Source organism: Electrona antarctica (assembly GCF_951216825.1).
Source record: "Electrona antarctica genome assembly, chromosome: 22".
Taxonomy (NCBI): Eukaryota; Metazoa; Chordata; class Actinopteri; order Myctophiformes; family Myctophidae; genus Electrona; species Electrona antarctica.
Window position 1 is genome coordinate 1,062,805 of NC_136805.1, and position 25,427 is coordinate 1,088,231.

Genomic DNA, 25,427 nt, shown 5'->3' on the forward strand with positions numbered 1-25,427 from the left:
ATAGGGGTGGTGGTGGTGATGGTGAGGATTGTGATGGGGCGGTGGTGTTGGTTTTGAGATATAGTTGTGTGTCATCAGCATAACAGTGGAATGATATTCCATGTCTGTTGATGATATGGCCGAGGGGTAGTAGGTAGAGTGTGAAAAGGGTGGGGCCGAGGACAGAACCCTGGGGGACACCGCAAGTGACGGGCTGGGTGTGGGATTTGGAACCTCCCAGGGAGACGTATTCAGTTCGGTCGGAAAGGTAGGATATGAACCAATTTAGTGCTGTGTTGTTGAGGCCGATGGTGGAGTGGAGGCGGTTGATTAAAATGTTGTGGTCGACGGTGTCAAATGCGGCCGTGAGGTCCAGAAGGATGAGTAGGGAGGGGGAGCCAGCGTCAGCCGCCATCAGGAGGTCGTTTGTGACCCTAACCAGGGCGGTTTCCGTGCTGTGGGCGGAACGGAAGCCAGATTGAAATTTTTCGCTGAGGTGGTTGAGGTTGAGATGGTGTTGGAGCTGTGCGGCTACTACTTTCTCCAATATTTATTATCTTGTAGAGCCGACCTTTAAGTAAAGTGTTACCTGGTAGTTATAATGTACAGTTCCACTGAGTTTATAATGCATTATGACCAGCACTTATAAATTATATGATTATACGTTACAATACTTTATAAACCTTGTTATAAGTTGTTATGCATAATTACAAGTGTTGTAACACCTTATAAGTGCATTATAATACACTCAACCTTAATATAATATGTATCTCCAAGTACATAATTAATCACTTAAAGTGAAGACCACTCACCCCGAAAGTGGCCGAAAGTGAAGACATCTCACCCCCGAAACACTGTTTCTGGACTGTGGTTGATGTGTGTGTTGTGTTGCAGTGGGTTAGGGTTCCATCTGGACTGTGGTTGATGTGTGTGTTGTGTTGCAGTGGGTTAGGGTTCCATCTGGACTGTGGTTGATGTGTGTGTTGTGTTGCAGTGGGTTAGGGTTCCATCTGGACTGTGGTTGATGTGTGTGTTGTGTTGCAGTGGGTTAGGGTTCCATCTGGACTGTGGTTGATGTGTGTGTTGTGTTGCAGTGGGTTAGGGTTCCATCTGGACTGTGGTTGATGTGTGTGTTGTGTTGCAGTGGGTTAGTGTTCCATCTGGACTGTGGTTGATGTGTGTGTTGTGTTGCAGTGGGTTAGGGTTCCATCTGGACTGTGGTTGATGTGTGTGTTGTGTTGCAGTGGGTTAGGGTTCCATCTGGACTGTGGTTGATGTGTGTGTTGTGTTGCAGTGGGTTAGGGTTCCATCTGGACTGTGGTTGATGTGTGTGTTGTGTTGCAGTGGGTTAGGGTTCCATCTGGACTGTGGTTGATGTGTGTGTTGTGTTGCAGTGGGCGCAGAGACCACAGATGAAGTCGTCTCTCTACCAGTGATGAAGAGGAGAGGCAGTATGTCTCCACCTCCAGATAGTGAGTATTACTTATATGGACCCAACAAACAAAATGGTAGCAAAGAGATTTTGCCACCAAAAATGTCCCTCACTTCTGGTCAGGCCCATGGACTATTTGTAAAGCTAGGCTCTGCAGGACATAATGAACATCTTAAAGGGGTAATTCACATTAAAACATTTCTGTTTAGCTATTTGATCAGACATGCTCCCTTGTAAGCCCATTCAATTTCAAACTCCATGTTAGATCAAACTAATTAAAAGTCCATGATCCTGGTGATATTGTGCTTCTAGTGAACGGGGAGACCATCATATTTGATTACCGTAGTTAAATCTGCTGTAACATATCTATGCGTCCTCTAAGTCCTAATTATGATTATGTACATGTATTAACCCAAACTACGCCAGCATTTGCCAGCATTTTTCCCTGTTGAGCTCTTATTTTGAAAAGCCACATTTCCACACTTCCGGTCGTGATCGTATGTTAGGAGGTTGGACGATGTATAGTCACATCCTATGTGTTAAACGTAGCATTAATTAATTGCTTTTAATTGACGTAGATCAACGCGAATGGCGTGATAAATGTTAATGTAATGTTTTCATGTAATGTCTTCATTTCAGTGTCTGAGGTGAGGGTTGTTCTGTTAGGGAATAACCAGTCAGAGAGGAACAGAGTTGGGAACCTCCTTCTGGGACAGAGTCTGTTCAGTGGTGCTCTCAGAGACTGTCTAAGAGTTGGTGGTGTAGGAGAGAACAGTCAGATGGTGGTCATCAACACTCCAGACCTGCTAGATCCCAACATCTCACATGAAGAACTGACAGAGAAGATCCAAAGCTGTGTGAGTTGTTCTGATCCTGGACCTCACGTGTTTCTACTGGTGCTTCAGCCTGAAGACTTCACTGAAGAACAAAGAATCAGGTTACAGAGCATTCTTGAAACCCTCAGTCTTCGCTCATTTGATCATTCACTTGTATTAGTCTCAACACCCAGGCAGCAAAGTGCAGGTCTCTTGTTAAACTATGTGGAGTATCCTTCACTACAAGACATGATCAGGAAATGTAGGTTCAGGCATGTTGAGCAGAGGAACCTTGACCACCAAGAGCTGTTGACACGATTGGGTCAAGTTGTTAAGGAGAACCATGAACAGCACGTCCACTGTGGTCTCAGCAGTAGGCCTACTGATGACCACAACAGACCAACAGATGCTGTGAGCTCCGGTCCAGAAAGAGCTGCTGGTAAGTCATGGCATTGCATTTACTTATTTACTTTAGCCTACTACTACTGCTAATGTACCTTCCACCACAAAATAACAAAAGGAGGTCAATTCCTTTTTATTTATTTGTATTTTACCATACACACAAGTTGCTATTTAAGAATGTTTTACTTGTGGAGACTAAAGTAATCATACATGATTAAAACAACAGTGATTATGCTCCACCAGGAGATTCATTTAAATTCCTGAACTGTATTATAATTATTTTAATAATTCATTGTAATCACTGTAATAATTCAATATAGTACAATTATGAGTCACTACGTGGTCATTTGGTGCTTTAATGAAAGTGAAATAAATTAAAGCTGCAAGCAGCGATGACCTCTGTCCACATTGGGGGCAAATATTGAATAATCAGAACAGGGTGACGACTCAAGACTTGCACGATAAATTGTTCAAAAGTTACGGCAAATCAGAAAATATTCAATATTGACCAATCAGAATAGGGGGCGGTAATAAGTAGCTCCAATGACGACAAGGACTTAATCAAATCAAGCCTGTATGATTCAACCGTTAAAGTTATAGCAAAAATTGGAACTTCAAATATCGACCAATCAGAAGAGGGGGCAGAGTTATGTAACACCAATGAAGGAAAAGGACTTCAAACCAAGTCCAATGAGGTGACTCACAATTGGCTATGACAAACTGACACTGTTCAAAAGTTATGGCAAATGATAAAAAATCAGAATAGGAGGCATTGGAGTAGCTCCAATGAAGGCCGCTCTACCCCTGAGACACTGTCACCCATGTATACCTACAGAATGTGACTGAAATTATTAATCATTAATTAATTAAATCAGGGTTAGGGTTTCTGCTAGGCTGCTGTTTATGGTGGACTAACGCTATCTTTAGTCTATTCTATTCTATTGTCATTGTGTCCAAGTTACTATTTATACATTTTCATATTCACACAGGAAGTTTGGTTTTATATTTTCCACATAATCTTCTTTTTCCTATACAACACGTGTGCACAATAATCTGGCCCTCGTCACGGTTGGTCACATTGTTACTCATTTCCCTCTTTGTATTAATTATTTTATGTTTTATGCTGCTAAAACCTAGAACACTAAACACGGGTGATTTTCACCTGGACAATTATATTTTTGTTATTGTCATAATGTTGATGATGTCGTTGTTGAGGTGGGCGGGTCTTTCAGTACCTTCATGAAGCTCAGTGACATAATGTTGTTGATGTCGTCGTTGAGGTGGGCGGGTCTTTCAGTACCTTCATGATGCTCAGTGACATCATAATGTTGTTGATGTCTGAGGTGGGCGGGTCTTTCAGTACCTTCATGATGCTCAGTGACATCATAATGTTGCTGATGTCGTTGAGGTGGGCGGGTCTTTCAGTACCTTCATGATGCTCAGTGACATCATAATGTTGTTGATGTCTGAGGTGGGCGGGTCTTTCAGTACCTTCATGATGCTCAGTGACATCATAATGTTGTTGATGTCGTTGTTGAGGTGGTTGGGTCTTTCAGTGCCTTCATGATGCTCAGTGACATCATAATGTTGTTGATGTCGTTGTTGAGGTGGGCGGGTCTTTCAGTACCTTCATGATGCTCAGTGACATCATAATGTTGTTGATGTCGTTGTTGAGGTTGGCGGGTCTTTCAGTACCTTCATGATGCTCAGTGACATCATAATGTTGCTGATGTCTGAGGTGGGCGGGTCTTTCAGTACCTTCATGATGCTCAGTGACATCATAATGTTGCTGATGTCTGAGGTGGGCGGGTCTTTCAGTACCTTCATGATGCTCAGTGACATCATAATGTTGTTGATGTCGTTGTTGAGGTGGTTGGGTCTTTCAGTGCCTTCATGATGCTCAGTGACATCATAATGTTGTTGATGTCGTTGTTGAGGTGGTTGGGTCTTTCAGTACCTTCATGATGCTCAGTGACATCATAATGTTGTTGATGTCGTTGTTGAGGTGGTTGGGTCTTTCAGTGCCTTCATGATGCTCAGTGACATCATAATGTTGTTGATGTCTGAGGTGGGCGGGTCTTTCAGTACCTTCATGATGCTCAGTGACATCATAATGTTGTTGATGTCGTTGTTGAGGTGGGCGGGTCTTTCAGTACCTTCATGATGCTCAGTGACATCATAATGTTGCTGATGTCTGAGGTGGGCGGGTCTTTCAGTGCCTTCATGATGCTCAGTGACATCATAATGTTGCTGATGTCTGAGGTGGGCGGGTCTTTCAGTGCCTTCATGATGCTCAGTGACATCATAATGTTGTTGATGTCGTTGTTGAGGTGGGCGGGTCTTTCAGTACCTTCATGATGCTCAGTGACATCATAGAACGTAGGTTAGTTTCTCTGCCCACATCCCTGATCTTTTTCTACAGGCAGGTGTTTGGGTGAATTTCACCGTGTTTAGTCATAGTGTGATAGAGAAAAATCCCACAATGGACTTTTTTTTTGGGTGGACCAAAGGAGAAGTTCCCAGCTCCATTTCGTTTATTAGTAACATTTAAAAAATAATATGCATGTTTTTCATCGATTTTGCCCACCCCCATGATATCTATTAATATTTTCTTGTGAAAAGTCATCATTAAATATTAAAGAAGAGTACAGTTGCCACGTATTGCTGTACTTTTCATGTAATATTTTACATTGGGTAAATCTATGGTCCATGTTTAGTGACGGTGTGACAACAATATGTTTAGTGTTCTAGGGTAAAAGGAGTGGAGTGGAGTTTTATTGTTTTATTATACAATGACAATAAACCATCTAATCTAATCCAGAAGATACATGAGGTCAGCCGGCTGTAGAAAGTATAACGGCCCCCGGTCATAATTCACCTGAATTTCACTTGCGTATCAATTTATGATCCTATACAAGTGAAAACGGGTGAATTCCACCAAAAGTTGTGCTCCTTTTTACCATAAAGTATAAAGTGGAACTCTTTGGACGTTCACATCATGAGCACTCTCTGTGGCTGCTCTCATCTAGACTATTCCTGGGACAGCATATTGTTATGCTGTTGTCCTCAAATAAATTATTAACTGAATGCCATGGATTGAACTGTAGTTACACTTACACAAGATGCAGTCACAAGTTTGCAGGGTTATTGACCTGGTTAGATAAAGTGATGATCTGGGCCAGGCTGGGCGGGAAGACAGAGTGGTTGTTTAACTTTTATGTGCCGACCTCTTCCTTCTCTTTTCATGTAGGCTAGAGAACAGTGCCACAACAAACAAATAATACATTCTTGAATATCGCATTTCATTTGAATTGATCTTTAACAATAGACTCCTCAATTACAGTTAGTTGACGTTTGCTGTGTGGTGTTTTCTGATGGTGTTGTTTTAGATGTAGCCCCTAGTAGAATATTTAGTCATGAGTGAGGCAGGTATAAAAAGCCTTTCTAAGCAGGCAGTCGGGAGGTTGTCAATCGTTGGGTCCTCACAGCACCATGCTGAGGTTGGAGTGTTGTGAGAAGGAGATGTTATCATCTACTATGCGCCACGTCTCTGCGTGCGTGTGTGCGTACATGTGTGTACGGTTGTAATGCACGTAACTCGAGAACCGTTTCACCCACCGACTTAACATTCGACACACACGTGCCACACCCCCACAGGGAGTGCAGTGCCAGGTATCGAGTCGGTCGGACCCACGGTTCTCCAGAACCACCACAAAAGACTCTGGTCAGGCTCTGCCAGTGGGCCTAATGAGGCCAACTCATTTCACCTGTGCAATTTCCAGCCTCTGCCTCAGCCAATTGAGGCTCAACAAATCAGGCTCTGCCAGTGGGCCGAATTGATTGCCTTCTGACAGTGGGCCGAATTGATTGCCATGTACACTTTTCAGTTTGCAGTCTTCACACACACAGGCACATGTACACAGATCTCCATGTGGGACACTGGCTGACAGTTAAAACGGGTGCTATGACAACGTATATCATTAGGTTCCCAAGTTGCATCGTTCCCAAGTAGGCCGGTGGCCGACTGTGACGGGCACGTACAGGTCTAGTCCTACTATAAATGCACCACGTCTCTGTGTGTGTGTGTGTGTACGGTTGTAATGCACGTAACTCGAGAACCGTTTGACCCACCGACTTCAAATTTGACACACGCGTTCCACACCCCCACAGGGAGTTCAGACACAGGCAGACAGACAGATACAGAGATCTCCATTTATGGGCACAAAAGGGACACAGACAGATAGTTAACCCATTAATTAGAGGCTGGACATGACTGATGTCATCCTCTAGTACAGGACATGACTGATGTCATCCTCTAGTACAGGACATGACTGATGTCATCCTCTAGTACAGGACATGACTGATGTCATCCTCTAGTACAGGACATGACTGATGTCATCCTCTAGTACAGGACATGACTGATGTCATCCTCTAGTACAGGACATGACTGATGTCATCCTCTAGTACAGGACATGACTGATGTCATCCTCTAGTACAGGACATGACAGCAGCGGGGGCTGAAATCTCGTAAGAGATCACTTTTGGACAAAAATAGCAAAACTAGCTGATCTACAAGCTCACAGAGCTTGTAGATCAGCTATTTTCGGGGCGCAACCCAGCAGTCTTTATACTGGAGATGCCGTGTACGACATGGATTTAGAAACAAATGTGTTCAACACAAAATGCTGTGTTCAAATTCAGGGGATTTTTTGGGGGAAAAAAGCAATTCTCCTGAATGCTGTCCTTCCGCTATATAGCCTATGGCATGTAAAGGAGGGCATTTTCATTTCTTTCACCATGCAGTAAATGCTGCATTCGTGGTCTGGAGAGGGCAGTTGTTTTACAGAAGGGTAAAAGGGCAGGGGCTGAAGCCCCCTTTGATGTATGTGTGCACGTCCCTGCTCTAGGATGTGTTCTTATTGTACAGGGATTTGGATGGAGGGATATGTAGAAATGTCCTTGTGCTGTAATCTCTGTCTCTCTGTCTCTACCTTCTCTGTCATCATCATCATCATCATCATCATTTATTTAACTCACGACCATGATCACATGGTTTGGAGCACAGATTCATAAAAGTATACATTACATTACATGATATACATCGACATATCGAAAGGCTTTCCCTATTTGTACAGTGGAAGAAAAGCACCCAATTTATAGATTACTTTTTGTTTTTCAGATTTTAGTAATGCAATTAATTTAAACATAGAAGGGCGAGTTAAAAAATTTATTGGCAAGTATTTTTGCCTGAAATTCATAATGCTAGCATTCTTACATTCCAACAAAACATGGTACTCGTCTCCAATTCTGGCTTCATTACATAGGTTACAAATCCTCTGACTTCTTTCCAGTCCTTTATATCTACCGATGACCTTTGGAATTCTTGTGTTGTTTAGCCTAAAATTGCAAATAGCCTGTCTATACTTACGGTTTTCACATGAACTCTTGTTTGTATTCAACATAGATGTCACATGATGTCATACTATTGAGTTCACTTTGCCATTTTTGCAAAAACTGGTCTTTCAACCTTTGTTCGACAGTTCGCTTCAACCAGTCAATGTTATTACATTTCTGGGCCAACCAAATGTAAGACATACCACATTCGTCCAGTATTTTCTTCACCTGTGCAACCCAAGGTGACACATGGGCACCTGTGTTGAACAGGTTAAGCAGACAGTCGTACATTATTCGACTCAGTTTACTCTCTTTTCCTTCGATCAACCGAGCCCAGTACCCGGTAAGTCTCTTTTTAACGGCGATACAAATTGGGTACCTCCCCAGCTCACCGTACACCATATTACTACAGGTAGTTGTTTTAACTTTTAGGATATACTTGAGAAATTTAAGATGTAATTTTTTTAGTTTTTCTAGTTTTTCGAACCCCCAGATTTCACATGTGTACAGCATGACTGGTGAGACCAATTTGTCGAAAGGATCTAGTGCAACATTTACTGGTAAATCAAATGATCTACATTTACTAAGGAGGGAGTACATGGCACGTGAGATAGTTTACTTTAGATAGTTTATACCAAAGGGCATCCCTCCAGACTGTATCAAATGCCTTACTGTAATCAATAAAGGAACAGAATAATCTCTTCTTTTTGAAGCAAAATAGTTCAACAATGTGCTTCAGGAGAAAAATATGGTCACTGGTGGAGTAATTCTTTCTAAAGCCTGCCTGGGTTTCCCTCAAGATAGAATTGTCTTCGCAGAAGTTTAGCAGCCTTGCATTTAGTACATTTGTGAACAATTTACCCATGCAACTCAGAAGCGTTATCCCTCTATAATTATCACAGTCGGCAGTATTGCCTTTCTTGAAAATTGGTATGATCATTCCAAGTGTCCAATCTTCAGGGAAGATACCAGAGTCAAGGATCTTGTTAAACAGGGCTGTATATATAGTGGCATGAAAATGCTTGATGTACATTTGATGTACTCATTTAGGACTTGATCAATACCTGCTGCCTTGCCCGATTTTAATTTTTAATTTTAACCTTGTTAATTTCCTGATCTGTGAATCTAGCATTTAGAGCACTGTCGTCATGGGTGAGTGTTTCAAAATCAACCTCTGGCATCTGACTCATTCAGTCTGTGTGTCCATTCAATTAAAAATGCTTTATTGGCATGTTTTCTATTGCCAAAGCATACATGCAGTATAAGTTACTGTTAGGCTATATGTTACAGCAGGTCTCTGTGTGGGTACCTAGTTAGCAATTATATGATTACCCTAGTTAGCAATTATATGATTACCCTGAAATACAGGAGGCAAGGTGTAGTGAAAGTCTCTCAGGAATGCTATCAGTATGCTGAGATTACCCAGAGTGAACAGACCTACACTGCCCCCTACTGACAGTAGTTAGCTGTTGTTTGGGCTCTCTGTCAAACCCTACATGTCTAGTCAAATTAATTATCATCCACATAATACAAACACATTGCCAAAATACACAATAATGACACGTTTCTGTGGGTTTCAGATATACAGAGACAACAAGTGAATATAAAATACATCAGATATTCAGAGACAAGTGAATATAAAATACATCAGATATTCAGAGACAACAAGTGAATATAAAATACATCAGATATACAGAGACAACAAGTGAATATAAAATACATCAGATATTCAGAGACAACAAGTGAATATAAAATACATCAGATATTCAGAGACAACAAGTGAATATAAAATACATCTGCATTTAGAATGTTCTCCTAGAATAGGTGTGTTTAATACGTGTGTGTGTGTGTGTGTGTGTGTGTGTGTGTGTGTGTGTGTGTGTGTGTGTGTGTGTGTGTGTGTGTGTGTGTGTGTGTGTGTGTGTGTGTGTGTGTGTGTGTTTAACTATCCACAAGTTTAATTATTGAATGCCTTGCAGTTGAACTGTAGTTACTCAAGGCCAGTCACAAGTTTTCACAATAAAATGCTGACAATGACAATAAAAGGGTTTATAATCTTTATTGACCTGGTTAGATAAAGTGCTGAGCTGGTCAGATGGTTGTCTAACAAAGCTTTTTTTTTTTTAAATTTAACCCTCATACAATGACAATAGAATGTACATAAAATAATACTAATAATAAATTGTGTGTGTGTGTGTGTGTGTGTGTGTGTGTGTGTGTGTGTGTGTGTGTGTGTGTGTGTGTGTGTGTGTGTGTGTGTGTGTGTGTGTGTGTGCGTGTAGCACTATAATGCATGTCACTTTTTGGAACTAGAAAAATGTTCTTTTTCCTTTCATAGAGAGGGCAGCTGGTGTGAGAAATAAAATGACATTGAAACATTTTCAAATAGTTTTAGTTTATGATGTAATTTTTAATAATTGTACTGTATCACATTATCGTTACAGGAGGCCTGCAGGGGAAACGTCTGAAACGCATCGGTAGCTACGAGTTGATACCTCCTGACAGTGAGTACAACTGAACTGAATCACAACTTACTGGTGTTTCATTTTTGCGATATTCTATATGAATATTTGAAGTTATCACTCAGCACATATAGTTGTAATACTTTAATCTGACACAGATGATCTCACAAGATATAAAGAACCTTGTAAAGATAGGCTCTGTGGGACATAATAAACATCTTAAACAGTTCTGTTTAGCACCCCAGACATGTTTTTGAGTTGCTTGGTTCAGTTGTTATTTGATATTTGATACACATTTGATCAGACATGCTCCCTTCTAACCCCAGTCAATTTCAAACTCCATGTTAGATCAAACTAATTGAAAAGTCCATGATGCAGGTGATATTGTGCTTCTAGTTAACGGGGAGACCATAATATTTGATTACCGTATTTCTATTATCTATAACATATCAATGTGTCCTGTAAGTGTGGCAGCGGTGGCCGAACAGTTTGCGGAGCAGTCTTGATACCGGAAGGTCGCCAGTTCGAATCCCCGGACCGGCACGTTAAAATTACCACCGCTGAAGTGCCCTTGAGCAAGGCATTGAACCCCAACCATGAAATGTTCTATGAGCAGGGCGTGGCTGTAAACAAGTATCTGATGCTTAGTCCACTTACCCTGGGTAAACAAAGAACTTTGCTTTGCTTAAGTCCATGCAGGTCTCCCTGGTTTTCTTACAGTAGCCTTTGTGCACATACAGCAACACAAATAATAAGGAGTGGGAACATAATTCACCCTTTGTCAAGTCCTTCACACCCATTGGTTGATGCTTTGTGGTTGGACAAAAATCCTCTCTCTCCATCCACTACCATTGAAATAACGTGTTTTTCAGTTGCTTCATATTGATATTATGTGCGTTCGATTCTTATTTGAAACTTGGTGTCAGTAAAAAGGAACATCACAGGTGCAGCATGGTGACTGCAGGGCAGATCATGTTTGTTTTTAGTTTTTTCCAAAAATTATGTTTTAGCAAATTCAGCATAAACAAGGCAGAAAGAGCCTGCTGGTTAGACAATCAGGGACCAATCAGAAGGCTGACAAAGGGTGAATTATTATTATATCTAAGGCTATTCATGTAATGTTTTCATGTGATGTTTTCATTTCAGTGTCTGAGGTGAGGGTTGTTCTGTTAGGGAATAACCAGTCAGAGAGGAACAGAGTTGGGAACCTCCTTCTGGGACAGACTGTGTTCAGTGGTGTTCTCAGAGACTGTATGAGAGTTAGTGGCGTAGGAGAGAACAGTAAGATGGTGGTCATCAACACTCCAGACCAGCTTGATCCCAAGATGGTCCGAAGCTGCTCGAGTTGTTCTGATCCTGGACCTCACGTGTTTCTACTGGTGCTTCAGCCTGAAGACTTCACTCAAAAACAAAGCAACAGGTTGCAGAACATTCTTAAAAACCTCAGTCTTCGCTCATTTGATCATTCACTTGTATTAGTCTCAACACCCAGGCAGCAAAGTGCAGGTCTCTTGTTAGACTATGTGAAGTATCCTTCACTACAAGACATGATCAGGAAATGTAGGTTCAGGCATGTAGAGCAGAGGGACCTTGACCACCGAGAGCTGTTGACACGGTTGGGTCAAGTTGTTAAGGAGAACCATGAACAGCCTGCCAGTGGTCTCACCAGCACTGATGACAGCAAGAGACAAACGGATGCTGTGAGATCGGGTCCAAAAAGAGCTGCTGGTAAGTGATGGACTTCATGGCATTTATTTGTATATTTTATAAAAACTGTGGAGCAGAAGCTGTTTGTGCAGACTTCATTTCCATTTCTCCATTTATTTGAATATGACCTGTTTTTTATGCTAATGTACAAATCCTACCTAACTACTAAAACAAACAACATAAACAAACAAAAACAAAACAAAGAGTAACCATCTGTCTCTTCTGATACTATTCAGTCTTATTTTGAAGAGCCACTACAGGATTTGATTGGCATGTTTGACTGTCAAGGTTTCAGCCTCCAGGAAGAAAGAAACCCTAAATAAATTTACAAAGGGATGACATCATTGTTTATTGCACAAAACAACAACAGGGGATCTAATGCACAGGGGCCCAACGCATGATATGATTGTCTTTGATTTAAAAACACTGCTAGACCAGGCAGGGAAGAGGGTCTGCTTCAGCGCTTCAGCTCTGAGCAGATCCACGTCATGCATGCAACTCGACGAGGACGCACGCACAGGCGCACGTTATTAACACCCCACAAGCCCGGGGGTATTTGTAACCATTAAATCAGGACGCCCAGCGATTTGTTGCTTCAGGGCCTATTTCAAGGTTGCTCCGCCATCTTGGAAGTAGCTAGATGTAGCCAAAACACCCCCGAGGGGATCGACAACAACAGGAAGTATGATGACTTCTAACGCGACAAGCGACGGGACCGCGATGGGCCGTCAAAAACATCATCTTTGGTTAGAATTGGACGGATTGATTTAGATCAGTGAATTCACTTTGAGGATCTTTCCTCCCATCCACTAAAATGGAGGGGGACCACTTTGGATGACGTCCCAACTTGAAATGACATCGAATGTTGATGCTCCCAGCCTGTACAGCAGTGCGCTCTGTTATGATATCAATAATGTTCCGTCCTGTGATTAATCTCCGTCCTAGGCGACGGGCGGGATTATTTGATGGGACGGAGACCTCCGTTTTGAGTGTTAAGCAGCAGAGCCGCAGAGAAAAGTATTACGAGGGCGTATTTTGTTTCCCTATCGGCATGGTACTGCCACCTCACCAACCTCACCAAACCATTACTGACACATGAACAACTGAAACAAATACAAAGGTTGTGGCACCTCATTTTTAAGTGACTGTGATACAGATGTAGGCTATAGGTGGCTGCGTTGCTGCTTACCAGTCAAGCCATGGCTGTTTAGCCGACTGGTGCGGCTTGTTGATATGAGGTCCCGGGTTTGCTTCACGGCCGAGGCTACACAAACATAGGCTAATGCACACAACACTAATACATCTTTTTTGTTGTGCTTTTGAATATGGGTTGAATTAAATCAATGTATCACAGGAGGCCGGCAGGGGAAACCTCTGAAACGGACCGACAGCTACGAGATGCTACCTCCTAACAGTGAGTACAACTGAACTGAATCACAATTTATTAGGGTTTGATATTTTGATAAATTATCACTCAGCATATAGTTGTACTAATAATTTAATCTGATACAGATGATCTGACAAGATATAAATTGTAATGGTGCATTTATATACTGTAGCGCCTTTATCCAAGGCGCTTTACATAGATTGTGCATTTCATTCACCCATTCACACACACATTCATACACCGATGCCGGAGGAAACCATGCAAGGCACCAACCTGCACATCGGGAACAATTAGGGTTCAGTTCAATATATAAAGAGCCTTTGTAAAGCTAGGCTGTGCGGGACATAATGAACCTAACAACTTCAAGGGGTATTTCACTTTAAAACACTACTTTTTAGCACCCCAGACATGTTTTTTAGTTCCTTGGTTCAATTGTTAGCAGAGGCGATGATTGACAGGTACAATCACTCAGAGAGAGAGAGAGAGATATACTAAAAAAAGCCTAATTATTATAATTATGTATTAATGTAATGTTTTCATTTCAGTGTCTGAGGTGAGGGTTGTTCTGTTAGGGAATAACCAATCAGAGAGGAACAGAGTTGGGAACTTCCTTCTGGGACAGTCTGTGTTCAGTGGTCCTCTCAGAGACTGTCTACGAGTTGGTGGTGTAGGAGAGAACAGTCAGATGGTGGTCATCAACACTCCAGACCTGCTCGATCCCAAGATCTTACTTCCAGAATTGACAGAGAAGATCCAAAGCTGTGTGAGATGTTCTGATCCTGGACCTCACGTGTTTCTACTGGTGCTTCAGCCTGAAGACTTCACAAAAAAACAAAGAATCAGGTTACAGAACATTCTTGAAAACCTCAGTCTTCGCTCATATGATCATTCACTTGTATTAGTCTCAACACCCAGGCAGCAAAGTGCAGGTCTCTTGTTAGACTATGTGAAGTATCCTTCACTGGATGAAATGATCAGGAAATGTAGGTTCAGGCACATACAGCTGAAGAAACTTGACCGCCTAGAGCTGTTGACGCGGTTAGGTCAAGTTGTTAAGGAGAACCATGAACAGCACGTCCACTGTGATGTCTATGATGATGCCAGTGGTCTCACCAGTAGGCCTACTGATGACCACAACAGACCAACAGATGCTGTGAGCTCCGGTCCAGAAAGACCTGCTGGTAAGTGTTGGACATCATGGAATTTCATTTGTATATTATTTACCTGTTTTTCTTCTTCTGCTAATGCAGGGGTTCTCAACGTTTTTGGCTGGGGACCCCCGGAAATGCTTTGGCCATGTATCGCGACCCCCGCCCCGCAATAAATAAATTGGCGACCCCTCGGGGGGTCACGACCAACGGGTTGAGAACCCCTGTGCTAATGTATAAATCCTACCTAACTTCCAAAAAATAATAGGCCTTTTATTTTTTCCCCAGACAACGCAGGTTTTTATTTTAATTTAGGGAGGATTTCACTTGTGGAGTTGTAGTAGCCCACTCCACTAAAGTAGTTATTAATGATTAAAACAACAGTGATTGTTCTCTATCAGGAGATTCAGGTTTTTCAATTCCTGAACTATATTATAATTATTTTACTTGTAATACATCAATGCCTCTAATCTATGTCTTAATGAAGTTGCTGAATGCAATGAGTTTTTGTTCAAAATAGTCAAAATACATTTTACCACTTTTTGTTTTGTAGATTCTGGACTCAGGATTGTGCTTCTTGGGAAAAGTGAGCACAAAAGGGCAACACTTGGCAACTTAATCGTCAAACGTGATGTTTTTTCATCGCTTAGAAGCTTTAATTACTTCCACAGTCCAACCAAGCAGGTTGCAGATGGAGAGTGGAAGGGAAGGTCTGTCAGAGTAGTGAAAACCACAGACCTCTTCAGTCAATCTGTTGGAAAAGTGAGAAAAGAAATCGAGGAGATCTGTTCATCTGATTGTTCACCTGGACCAAATGTATTCCTGCTGCTGTTGAAGCCCAATGAATTTACTGTGGAAGACAGAGACACACTGGATTCCATTGTGGCTTTGTTTCATCAAGAGGACTTGAACAACTGCATTGTCATCCAAACTGATGAGGTTCAACCAAACACATCTGTAAAACAGATCATTGCAGACTGTGGAGGAAGACTTCACAGCATGACTGAAGATAACATTCCATCACTGATGGAGAAGATGAAGAACATTGTGAGATCAAAGTCCAACCCTCCTCTGAACCTGGTTCTGTGTGGTACAAGAGGATCTGGGAAGACCTCTGCAGCCAACACCATTCTGGGTCAGACCCAGTACAGCTCAGGGTCTATTTCCCCTACAGAGTGTGTGAAGAGACAGGCAGAGGTGTGTGGCCGCTCAGTGACCCTGGTGGAACTGCCTTCCTTGGATGAAACATCTGAAGCAATGATTCACAATGCGTGGAGATGTGTCTCTCTCTGTGATCCTGAGGGCGTGCATGCCTTCCTGTTGGCCGTTCCTCTGAGGCCCCTCACCGATGAAGACAAGGCAGAGTTACAGAGCATCCAGCATGTATTCACCTCTGAGATCAGAGACTTCACCAGGGTTCTGTTGACTGTAGAATCTGATCCAAATGCTCCAGCTTTTGCCAACTTTGTAGATCAAGACAAAGGCATTAAAGAGCTGTGTAAGAGCTATGCAGACCGATGCACTGTATTCAACATTAAGAACAACAAGCAAGTTCCTGAGTTGTTGGATGCTGTGGAAAAGATGAGTCCTCTGGAGGGTAAACCACTTGGTTTCACAAGAGAAATGTTTATCAAAGCCCAGATGGAGAAGATCATACAACAAGACATACGTTTCAAGACCCAGAATGATACGATCATACAACAAGACAGACTCATCGCCAAACTGCAGGCTGAAGGAAAAGAGTTGAAAAGACCCAACACTCGTAAGTATATCACTTGTTGCCTTTAGATTGTCAGAATTCACCTCTTGTTCATATTGATAATCCATTGAATGAATTAGCTAGAATGAGTCATAAATAAACACATAAATACATACAAAATAAGATGGTGTAGAACTAATTCTATGCCTCTTGCTATTTCAGGTGATCATGACGATCAGAGCCTCAGGATGGTCCTGATAGGGAAGACTGGCAGTGGGAAAAGCGCCTCTGGAAACACTATTTTGGATCAAGAGATATTTAGTTCCGACATCTGTCAAAGGTCTGTCACCAAGTTTTGTCAAAAGGCGCACTCTGAAGTAAACGGCCGTCGAGTTGTTGTAGTTGATACCCCTGGTCTGTTTGATACAAGTCTGTCCCAGAAAGAGGTTCATGAGGAGATGATCAAATGCATCAGTCTGGTGTCCCCAGGACCTCATGTGTTCCTGTTGGTGTTAGAAATTGGCCGACTCACTGAAGAGGAGAAAACGACATTGAAGCTAATCCAGGAGGCCTTTGGAAAGGATTCCGAGAAGTTCACCATCATTCTTTTCACAAGAGGTGACGATTTGAAGCGTAAGAAAAGGTCCATTGAGGACTACATCAAAGACTGTGATGATTCATTTAAGAAGCTGATTGCTGACTGCGGAGGAAGGTACCACGTCTTCAACAATTTTGAAGAAAACAATAGAGAACAAGTCAGTGATCTGCTGATGAAGGTTGAGAAGATGGTGAAGGAGAATGATAGGGGTTGCTTCACCACAGAGATGTTCCAGGAGGCTGAGGTAGCCATCCAAAAACAAATGGATAAGATTTTAAAAGAGAAGGAAGATGAGATGAAAAGAGAGGTGGAGGAACTGAAAAGAACTCATGAAGAAGAAAATAAAAAAATGACAAAAAGGATGAAAGAGCAGGACGATGAAATTGAAAAGGAGAGGAAAAAAAGAGAGAAACAACTGAAAGAAAAGGAGGATTCTATTCAGAAAGAGCGTGAAGAAAGAGAGAAAGAACGTGTTAAAAGTGAAGAGGAGGGCAGAAAACAGAAGAAATTGGAAGAAAATGAACGGAATGAGTGGAATAAGAAACTCAAGGCCTTGGAGAGAGAGAAACGAAGAGCGTCAGAGGAAAATTATAGAGTTTTGGAACTCAAGAAAAAAGAAATGAGAGAACAGGAAGATGCTTGGGAGCAGGAAAGAAAAGCATGGCTGGATAAAAGAAAACAGGAAGATGACAAGAGAAGAGAAGAAGAACAAAATAAAATAAAAAGGCTTCAGGATTTGGAAAGACAGAAACATGAAAAGAAAAGAACAGAAGAAGATCAAAGGAGACAAGAAGAAGAAAATAAACAACAGGCAATTCTGCAGGAGAGGAAGAAAGAACAGGAAGAAAGGGAAATGGAGGACAGAAGAAGGAAGTTAGAACAGGAACAGAAACTACTGGAGTGGGAGAAAAAACTCAATACCTCAGAGAGAGAGAAAAATGTAGGAACAGAAGAAATGATAAAACAAAAAGAGGCCTGGGAGAAGGAAAGAGAACAATGGAATAAAAATGAACGGGAGGACAAAGAGAGAAGAGAAGAAGAAGAGAATAAAATAAAAAGGCTTCAGAAAGAATTTGAACGTGAAAGAAACAAACATGAAAGGAAAAGAAAAGAAGAGGACAAACGCGGAGAAGAAGTGGAAAAACAGAGAATTGTGGATGAGTTCAAACAGAAAGATCAGAAAGAACAGCAAAGGAGAGATGAGGAGGTCAGAAAAAGGAACACGCAGGATAAAAGGAAACAGAAGGAGTGGGAAAAGAAAGTTGAGGCCTTGGATAGAGAGAGAAAGGAAGCAGAAGAAAGGGACAGAACATTGTTGGAAAATGAAAGAAAGGTCATGAGAAAACAACAAGAGGATTGGGAGCAGGAAAGAAGAGCATCGTGGAATAAAAGACAACAGGAAGATGAGGAGAGAAGAGAAGAACAACAAAAGAAAAGAAAAAAGCTTCAGGAAGAAATTGATCAGGAAAGAGAAAAACACGAGAAGGCAAAAAAAGAAGAGGTTCAAAAGATACGACAACAAGAAGAAAAGGAACGAGAGAAACTTGAGAAAGAATATCAAGGACAAATGGAGCTGATGGAGAATAAATACAACGATGAGGCCAGAAAACAAGCTGAGGAATTCAATGACTTCAAAGAAAAATACCTGAAGGAGAACAACGATCTCATACAAAAACAAGAAGATGAAAAACGTGAACTGCAACAGAAACAAGACGCAGAATTGAAACAGGGTCAAGTGAAATATGTTCTTTTAGATCATGAAAAGACTGAACTGAAGAAAGAAGTAGACGACAAAAGTAAAGAAATAGAAGACATGAAGAAGAAGAAAGCGACAGAACTAGAAGACCTGAAGAAGAAGCATGAAAAACAACAGGAAGAGCTGAAAATGAAGTACAAGTATAAACCAGGCGTGTGCACTACCAGCTGAGAACATCATCATGTCAACATTTTGTGTAAGTGATTACAATGTATTCATAATTGTATGACTGTTTTGCATTTTAATGGATCCTTACTAAGACAACTATGAAATTAAATTAAATTACAAAATAAAATGTCTCCTCAGACAAAGCCAGATAAATTATATTATACATTTAATTATAATAGAAATTAAATTATCTATATAATCTTTGAATATACATATTTTTTACATTTACAAACATTTTTAACTGGAGATTTTGAGATTGGGATCTGTGGCTAAATATATTTTGGGGATATGAAACAGTTTGAGAACCACTGGCATACAGTACACTCCACGATAGCTCAAAGATGAGGTCACACTGTGTAGGGTTCCGGCAGAGGTAGAGAGTCCGTCCAAATGCAGTGAAGATCACCTTTTTATAGTCTCGCGTAGCCAGACAACTATTCCACAATCTCTCAATGCTATATAGAGTCTGGAACTACGCCTCCCGAAATCCGAGGAAGGAAGCTGCCATTTCCGTTCATGAAAATATATTTTAAAATATCTTGGGAGTCAACCCACAGTGCCTAGTCCCTCCATGCGCCGGATGGCCCGCCCGGTACCCGCCGGATGGCTCGCCCGGTACCCGCCGGATGGCCCGCCCAGTACCGGCTGAGTAGTTCTGGAGCAGCGTATTGTGTGTCCCTGGTTTTTCCCTAATGGGACTGATCGAGGGTAGCTACTGGGACGTAAGTCGGGACTTGATCACCCGGCTGGGTCACCCGAGTGAGGGGTATGATGTTGGAAGACCCGAAACCCTGATGACCTTGGGATACATCACTGTGGATACATATGTCCCAGTTGCATCCTAGCGATGTTTTTTAGTTCTTAGAGCTTATTTTTTATTTCCTTTTCTGCTGAGCAACAAGCTATATATGCTTAGATGATTTCTATTTATATTAGGATAAATTTGTGCGAAGACCTGTAAAGACGAAACCGAAGTGGGGAGGAGGCTCCACTTCCGCTTTATATTTTACTCATGACAGCTCTTCCATTGCTCCAGACTGTATGATGGAAGCGTTTGGAAAGGCAACAGTCTGGTAACGCGAGACTACCTTTTTTACAACATCAAATCCAAAAAGTAAAGGTACTCCAAGACACCTACAGGTGTTTGCAATTTCACTGGGAAATATATATATATATATATATATATATATATAGAAATAGATCTGGCTCCATATATCTGGCTCCAAAACTGTGGAATGCACTTCCCGTTGCAGTCAGAACTGCAGCATCACTCCCAATCTTCTGCCGTAGTCTGAAAACCCACCTTTTCAGACTCCATCATGACCCATAGCACTTACCCTACCCCCTTAGATAGCATTTCTGTAGACTTAGATATCATTTGATACAGACTTATAGCATGTTATGTAGAAAGCACTATAATTGCATTGTATGTAGTCATAGCACATCATAGTACATATGTATAGCATAGTATAGTATATATGTATAGTTTCATTATATAGATATTCCACTGTTACGTTCTTAGCTTACGGTACGCATGTTTCATGATAAATGCTTTTTTATGTGATGTATTCCCATGCTTTTTTGTTCTTGTTTAATGTAAATCGCTCTGGATTAAGAGCGTCTGCTAAATGCCTAAATTGTAATTGTAAATTGTATATATATATATATATATATATATATATATATATATATATATATATATCACTTTAATCATTTTATTCAACCCCTTCAGAAATTGCAAACATTCTGTAGGTGTCTCAGACAACCTTTACTTTTTGGATGAAACCTTTTTTTCACATTACAATGAAAAGCGTGATCTTCACTACATTTGTAGTCTCTCTACCTCTGCCAGACCCTACACAGCTCATCTCAGAGCTATCGTGGAGAGTTAGGTTCCAAACAGGGTATAATGTTGATCCTGTAAACTATCTGTGATGACTGTCTGTCGGGGTGCATAGCCTACTTAGTTTAGTCATTGGTTAGACATGGGTTAAGGTTAGGTTTAGGTGTGCTGCCCCGTGGGAGGTTAGGTTTAGGGTGAGGGTTTGAGATAGGTTGTAGTTGTAGGACTAATGACTGGTCTAACCAATGACTAGTCTAAACCAAATACTGTCTAAACTAAGTTCTGTCTGTCTGTCTGTCTGTCTGTCTGTCTGTCTGTCTGTCTGTCTGTCTGTTGTTGTTGTGTGGCTCCGCCTCTCTGCAGGTGCTGGAGGTGGGCGTGGCAGAAGGTCATCAGCAGAATGGAAACACCTGAGAGGTCATGCAGAGGTCATCAAGGCGTGTCCATCTCTCTAGGCCAGAGGTCATCAAGGCGTGTCCATCTCTCTAGGTCAGAGGTCATCAAGGCGTGTCCATCTCTAGGTCAGAGGTCATCAAGGCGTGTCCATCTCTCTAGGTCGTCCTCAGACCAGCCCTCCATCGTCGCTTCCAGTCATGGCCGTGGAAAATGTTTGATTTAGGAAAACAAAGTAGTAAGAAACAGAAAACCTATTTTCTTTTACATAAGAACATTATAATGTTCTTATTTTGCGCAATAGTCATATACTGTATATACTGATAGAGCCGTTGGACAATTGTGACCAGATTTGACTGAGGGGCTGCCATGGTGCAGACTCCAGCTTTTCACCAGAGGAGAAAAAGATTTATACTGAAATACTGAAGTTTTAGTGTCCAGGTTTTCTTCAGAATAGGAAGGACACTGATTTAATGAATGCATAAATACTATGATTTTGTATAATCTATAGAACATTGGAATACATCAGCAAGAAAACCGACAACACAAGGGACACTGAGCCTCTCTGAGTTAAATGATGATGACTTTATTTTTATAATTAATAATCAGAGTCAGATTATTCATATTGCAGGTGTCTTTCAGCAGCACTTTAAGGAGGATGGGCTCCGTCGTTCTTTTAGTGCCATTATTTACAGAACGTGTCGTTCATTAGTGTGGATGCTTACGTATATCGTATAGTTATAGTTGGTGTGAACATGCTTGATAAGACATATTCCTTTTGCTGTTGAACTGTTGTTTGTATTGCTGCACCAGGCAGCATTACACACATTTATACTGCTGATCATACTGACTGCTGTACTGTATGTCATTGCTATTTTACGTTGTCCTCTTGTGTTATTATTTCAATTAATGCAACAGTTGTTAATTGACGTGGTTTGTGTGACTCTCCCTCAGTTTGTCTTGGCCACAAAGACATGACCCGATATGTGGGGTTCCAATCACAGTCTGATTTCTGCTTGTTTGAGGTTTTGTGGTGTTCTTATGGATGCAGGATCTCAGTGTATATATTCTGGCTGGGCATACAGTATTGTAATGGAGGATCTCAGTGTATATATGTTGCCTGGGCATACAGTATTGTAATGGAGGATCTCAGTGTATATATTCTGGCTGGGCATACAGTATTGTAATGGAAGATCTCAGTGTATATATGTTGCCTGGGCATACAGTATTGTAATGGAGGAGCACACCTTCTGTACATGAATGGTGCTGATAAAACAGCGTGGCCATTGCACTGCTCGGTGCAGGCACTCGCTGCACCGCTCGGTGCAGGCACTCGCTGCACTGCTCGGTGCAGGCACTCGCTGCACCGCTCGGTGCAGGCACTCGCTCGACTATCCCCTAACTGGGGGCTATCATTATTTTGTTCCTTAAATGGATAAACAAGTTGTTTGTTTACCATACAAAGCTTTAGTGTTTGTGACACGTATGTGTTGCATTGATGTTGAACTTTTTTATTGACCTAGTTAAATGCACCTTTGTATTGATTTTATACAACTATCTAGTTAAGTGGTAAATCGTTGTATTGATGTCAAACTAGATATTTCAGTGGTAAACCGTTGTATTGATGTAAAACTAGATATTTCAGTGGTAAACCGTTGTATTGATGTAAAACTAGATATTTCAGTGGTAAACCGTTGTATTGATGTCAAAATAGATATTTCAGTGGTAAACCGTTGTATTGATGTAAAACTATCTGATTAAGTTGTAAACCTTTGTATCGATTCTGTAAAACTATCTGGTTAACCAACAACTGCTTTTCTTGCTTCAGAAGCAACAAATAAATTAATATGCAAACTGGATCTCGTTATTGTGGCTCGTCATCAAATTCAAACAGTTATCCTCATGGAAATGCATACTGTATATGACATTATGACAACATGCAACATATATAATGTATAGGTAAGCCCTTATGTTACAGATGAAACATTCTTCTTTTCTTAAACTATCACACAATGACATAGCTTTTTCTACATTTCTTGTTGTGTAATATTATGGGAATGTTTTTAACAAAAAGCTCTATAATCATTGGCCATAACCACTTAAAGCCCAAAATACAGAGCCTGAGTTGGCTCTGTATTTTGACCGTTTTTGTCCCGTCTAAAACAAATGTCTTCATCAAAAATAGCCGATTTTCTTTTTTAGGGGCTTATGTTCTCCCCCAGAATATGGATGCTGGGGTTCAAGTGGTTATAAATGCCTAAAATACTTTTGAAAGTTGTAACGAGAATGTTCTTCATTTAGATAAGTAAGGCTAACAAGACAAAAGACAGCGGGTATGTCTCAAAACCTTCAAGCTGACCAGTTTTCTATTATTTTACAGCACAGTTATCTTTCAGAGCACAGAGCTAAGATATGCAGGTGCAATCCTTATCATTATCATTCACAATGGAAGAACATTGAAGAGATTGAGAACATATCCTTCACTCCCATACAGGCAAGAATCCTAGCTGATGACAACCTACAAATGTATCTAAAAAATATACTCGTTTGAACCAAATAATCACTTACCCTATGCCTTTAAATGTGGCTGTTTCAATCTTAAGAATATATCAAGGATTAAAGGTCTTATGTCTGTCAGATATAGAACAACTTCTAGTCTAGTCAGTCTACTACTATTGTAACGGTGTCTTGAAATCTTCCAGACGACTGCAGATGAATCAGAAAGCTGTTCTTATACAAAGACAGGGAGTACATCACTCCAGTTCTTAGACCTTTACACTGGCTCCCTGTTAGTCTGTTCTTATACAAAGACAGGGAGTACATCACTCCAGTTCTTAGACCTTTACACTGGCTCTCTGTTAGTCAGAGAATGCATTTCTAAATACTATTGCTGTAAAGCACTGAATGTTTTAGGGCCAAAAATATATTTATGATCTCTGGTGGCTGCAGTCAGGCCTGCGTTCTGTGGAGAAGCAGCATTTAGTTTTGTATAAATATAAAAAAGAGCTCTAGCGCTACATTTCCATTGTAGTCCTTTCAGTGCAAATATGCTGACACTTTTAGTAACTATACATAGTACAATATAGTACAAAAGCAGTGGTAGGCAATATTTGGCACCGGTACCAATTGGCACAAAGGACGGTGATCACTGGCACACTGGCATACATGTGATCACTGGCACACTGGCATACATGTGATCACTGGCACACTGGCATACATGTGATCACTGGCCCACTGGAATACATGTGAGAGGAGGGTGATCACTGGCACACTGGCATGCATGTGATCACTGGCACACTGGCATACATGTGATCACTGGCACACTGGCATACATGTGATCACTGGCACACTGGAATACATGTGAGAGGAGGGTGATCACTGGCACACTGGCATACATGTGATCACTGGCACACTGGCATACATGTGATCACTGGCACACTGGAATACATGTGATCACTGGCACACTGGAATACATGTGGGAGGAGGGTGATCACTGGCACACTGGCATACATGTGATCACTGGCACACTGGCATACATGTGATCACTGGCACACTGGCATACATGTGATCACTGGCACACTGGCATACATGTGATCACTGGCACACTGGCATACATGTGAGAGTTTTGGTTTAAAATAAACTATTTAAAAAAAAATGTAGTGAAATAAATGAACTCCCTCACATTTGTATGTAAATGGTGCATTTATATAGCGCCTTTACATGCATTACATTCACTGCATGACATCAACCATCACATCAGGAGCAATTTGGGGTTCAGTGTCTTGCCCAAGGACACTTCGACATGTGGACAGGAGGAGCTGGGATTCAAACCACCGACCCAGGGATCATTGGACGACCTGCTCTACCTCCTGAGCCACAGCCGCCCCTACATTACATCCTGCACATAATTCTACATTCATTACAGCTCTGAACTCTGACTGGGGACGGAGTCTGGGAGATAGGTGAGGTTATTGCTCTGAGTCTAATCATTATAACAATGTGAAATCAAATATTTAAAAAGAAGAGAAAAAGATTATATTTGAGGACAATCAAAAAACATGTTGGATGGATATGTTTTCATCATGTGGTGTCATTAAAATTAATGTTGGCAATTATCATGGCACACTAACTATCTAGATTCTATAACATAAAAACATGTCAGTTTATTCCATAGAGGTTGCAGTCAGAGCCCTGCATACACTGTCAGTCAGTCCATCAGAATCCAATGTCTGGTGGTGGTGTCA

General features: G+C 41.3%; 2 protein-coding genes and 1 long non-coding RNA gene across 3 annotated transcripts; all 3 read left to right on the top strand.

Annotated features, from left to right (window-relative positions):
* Positions 1-1,432: 1,432 nt before the first annotated feature.
* On the top strand, positions 1,433-16,514 carry LOC306915940 (GTPase IMAP family member 8-like; the record flags this gene model as incomplete). Its single annotated transcript, XM_079493611.1, has 5 exons — positions 1,433-1,451; positions 2,051-2,665; positions 10,467-10,526; positions 14,124-14,341; positions 15,693-16,514. The coding sequence occupies 5 exons, from the start codon at positions 1,433-1,435 to the stop codon at positions 16,512-16,514; spliced, it is 1,734 nt and encodes a 577-aa protein (XP_079349737.1).
* Positions 16,515-16,673: 159 nt separating this feature from the next.
* On the top strand, positions 16,674-18,950 carry LOC306915941 (uncharacterized protein; the record flags this gene model as incomplete). The annotated part of the gene is made up of 1 exon (XM_079493612.1): positions 16,674-18,950. The coding sequence occupies one exon, from the start codon at positions 16,674-16,676 to the stop codon at positions 18,948-18,950; it is 2,277 nt and encodes a 758-aa protein (XP_079349738.1).
* A 2,205-nt stretch (positions 18,951-21,155) lies between these two features.
* LOC306915166 lies at positions 21,156-22,487 on the top strand. The gene is made up of 3 exons (XR_013788771.1): positions 21,156-21,218; positions 21,319-22,213; positions 22,363-22,487. It is a non-coding gene; the product is annotated as an uncharacterized lncRNA (long non-coding RNA).
* Positions 22,488-25,427: the final 2,940 nt, after the last annotated feature.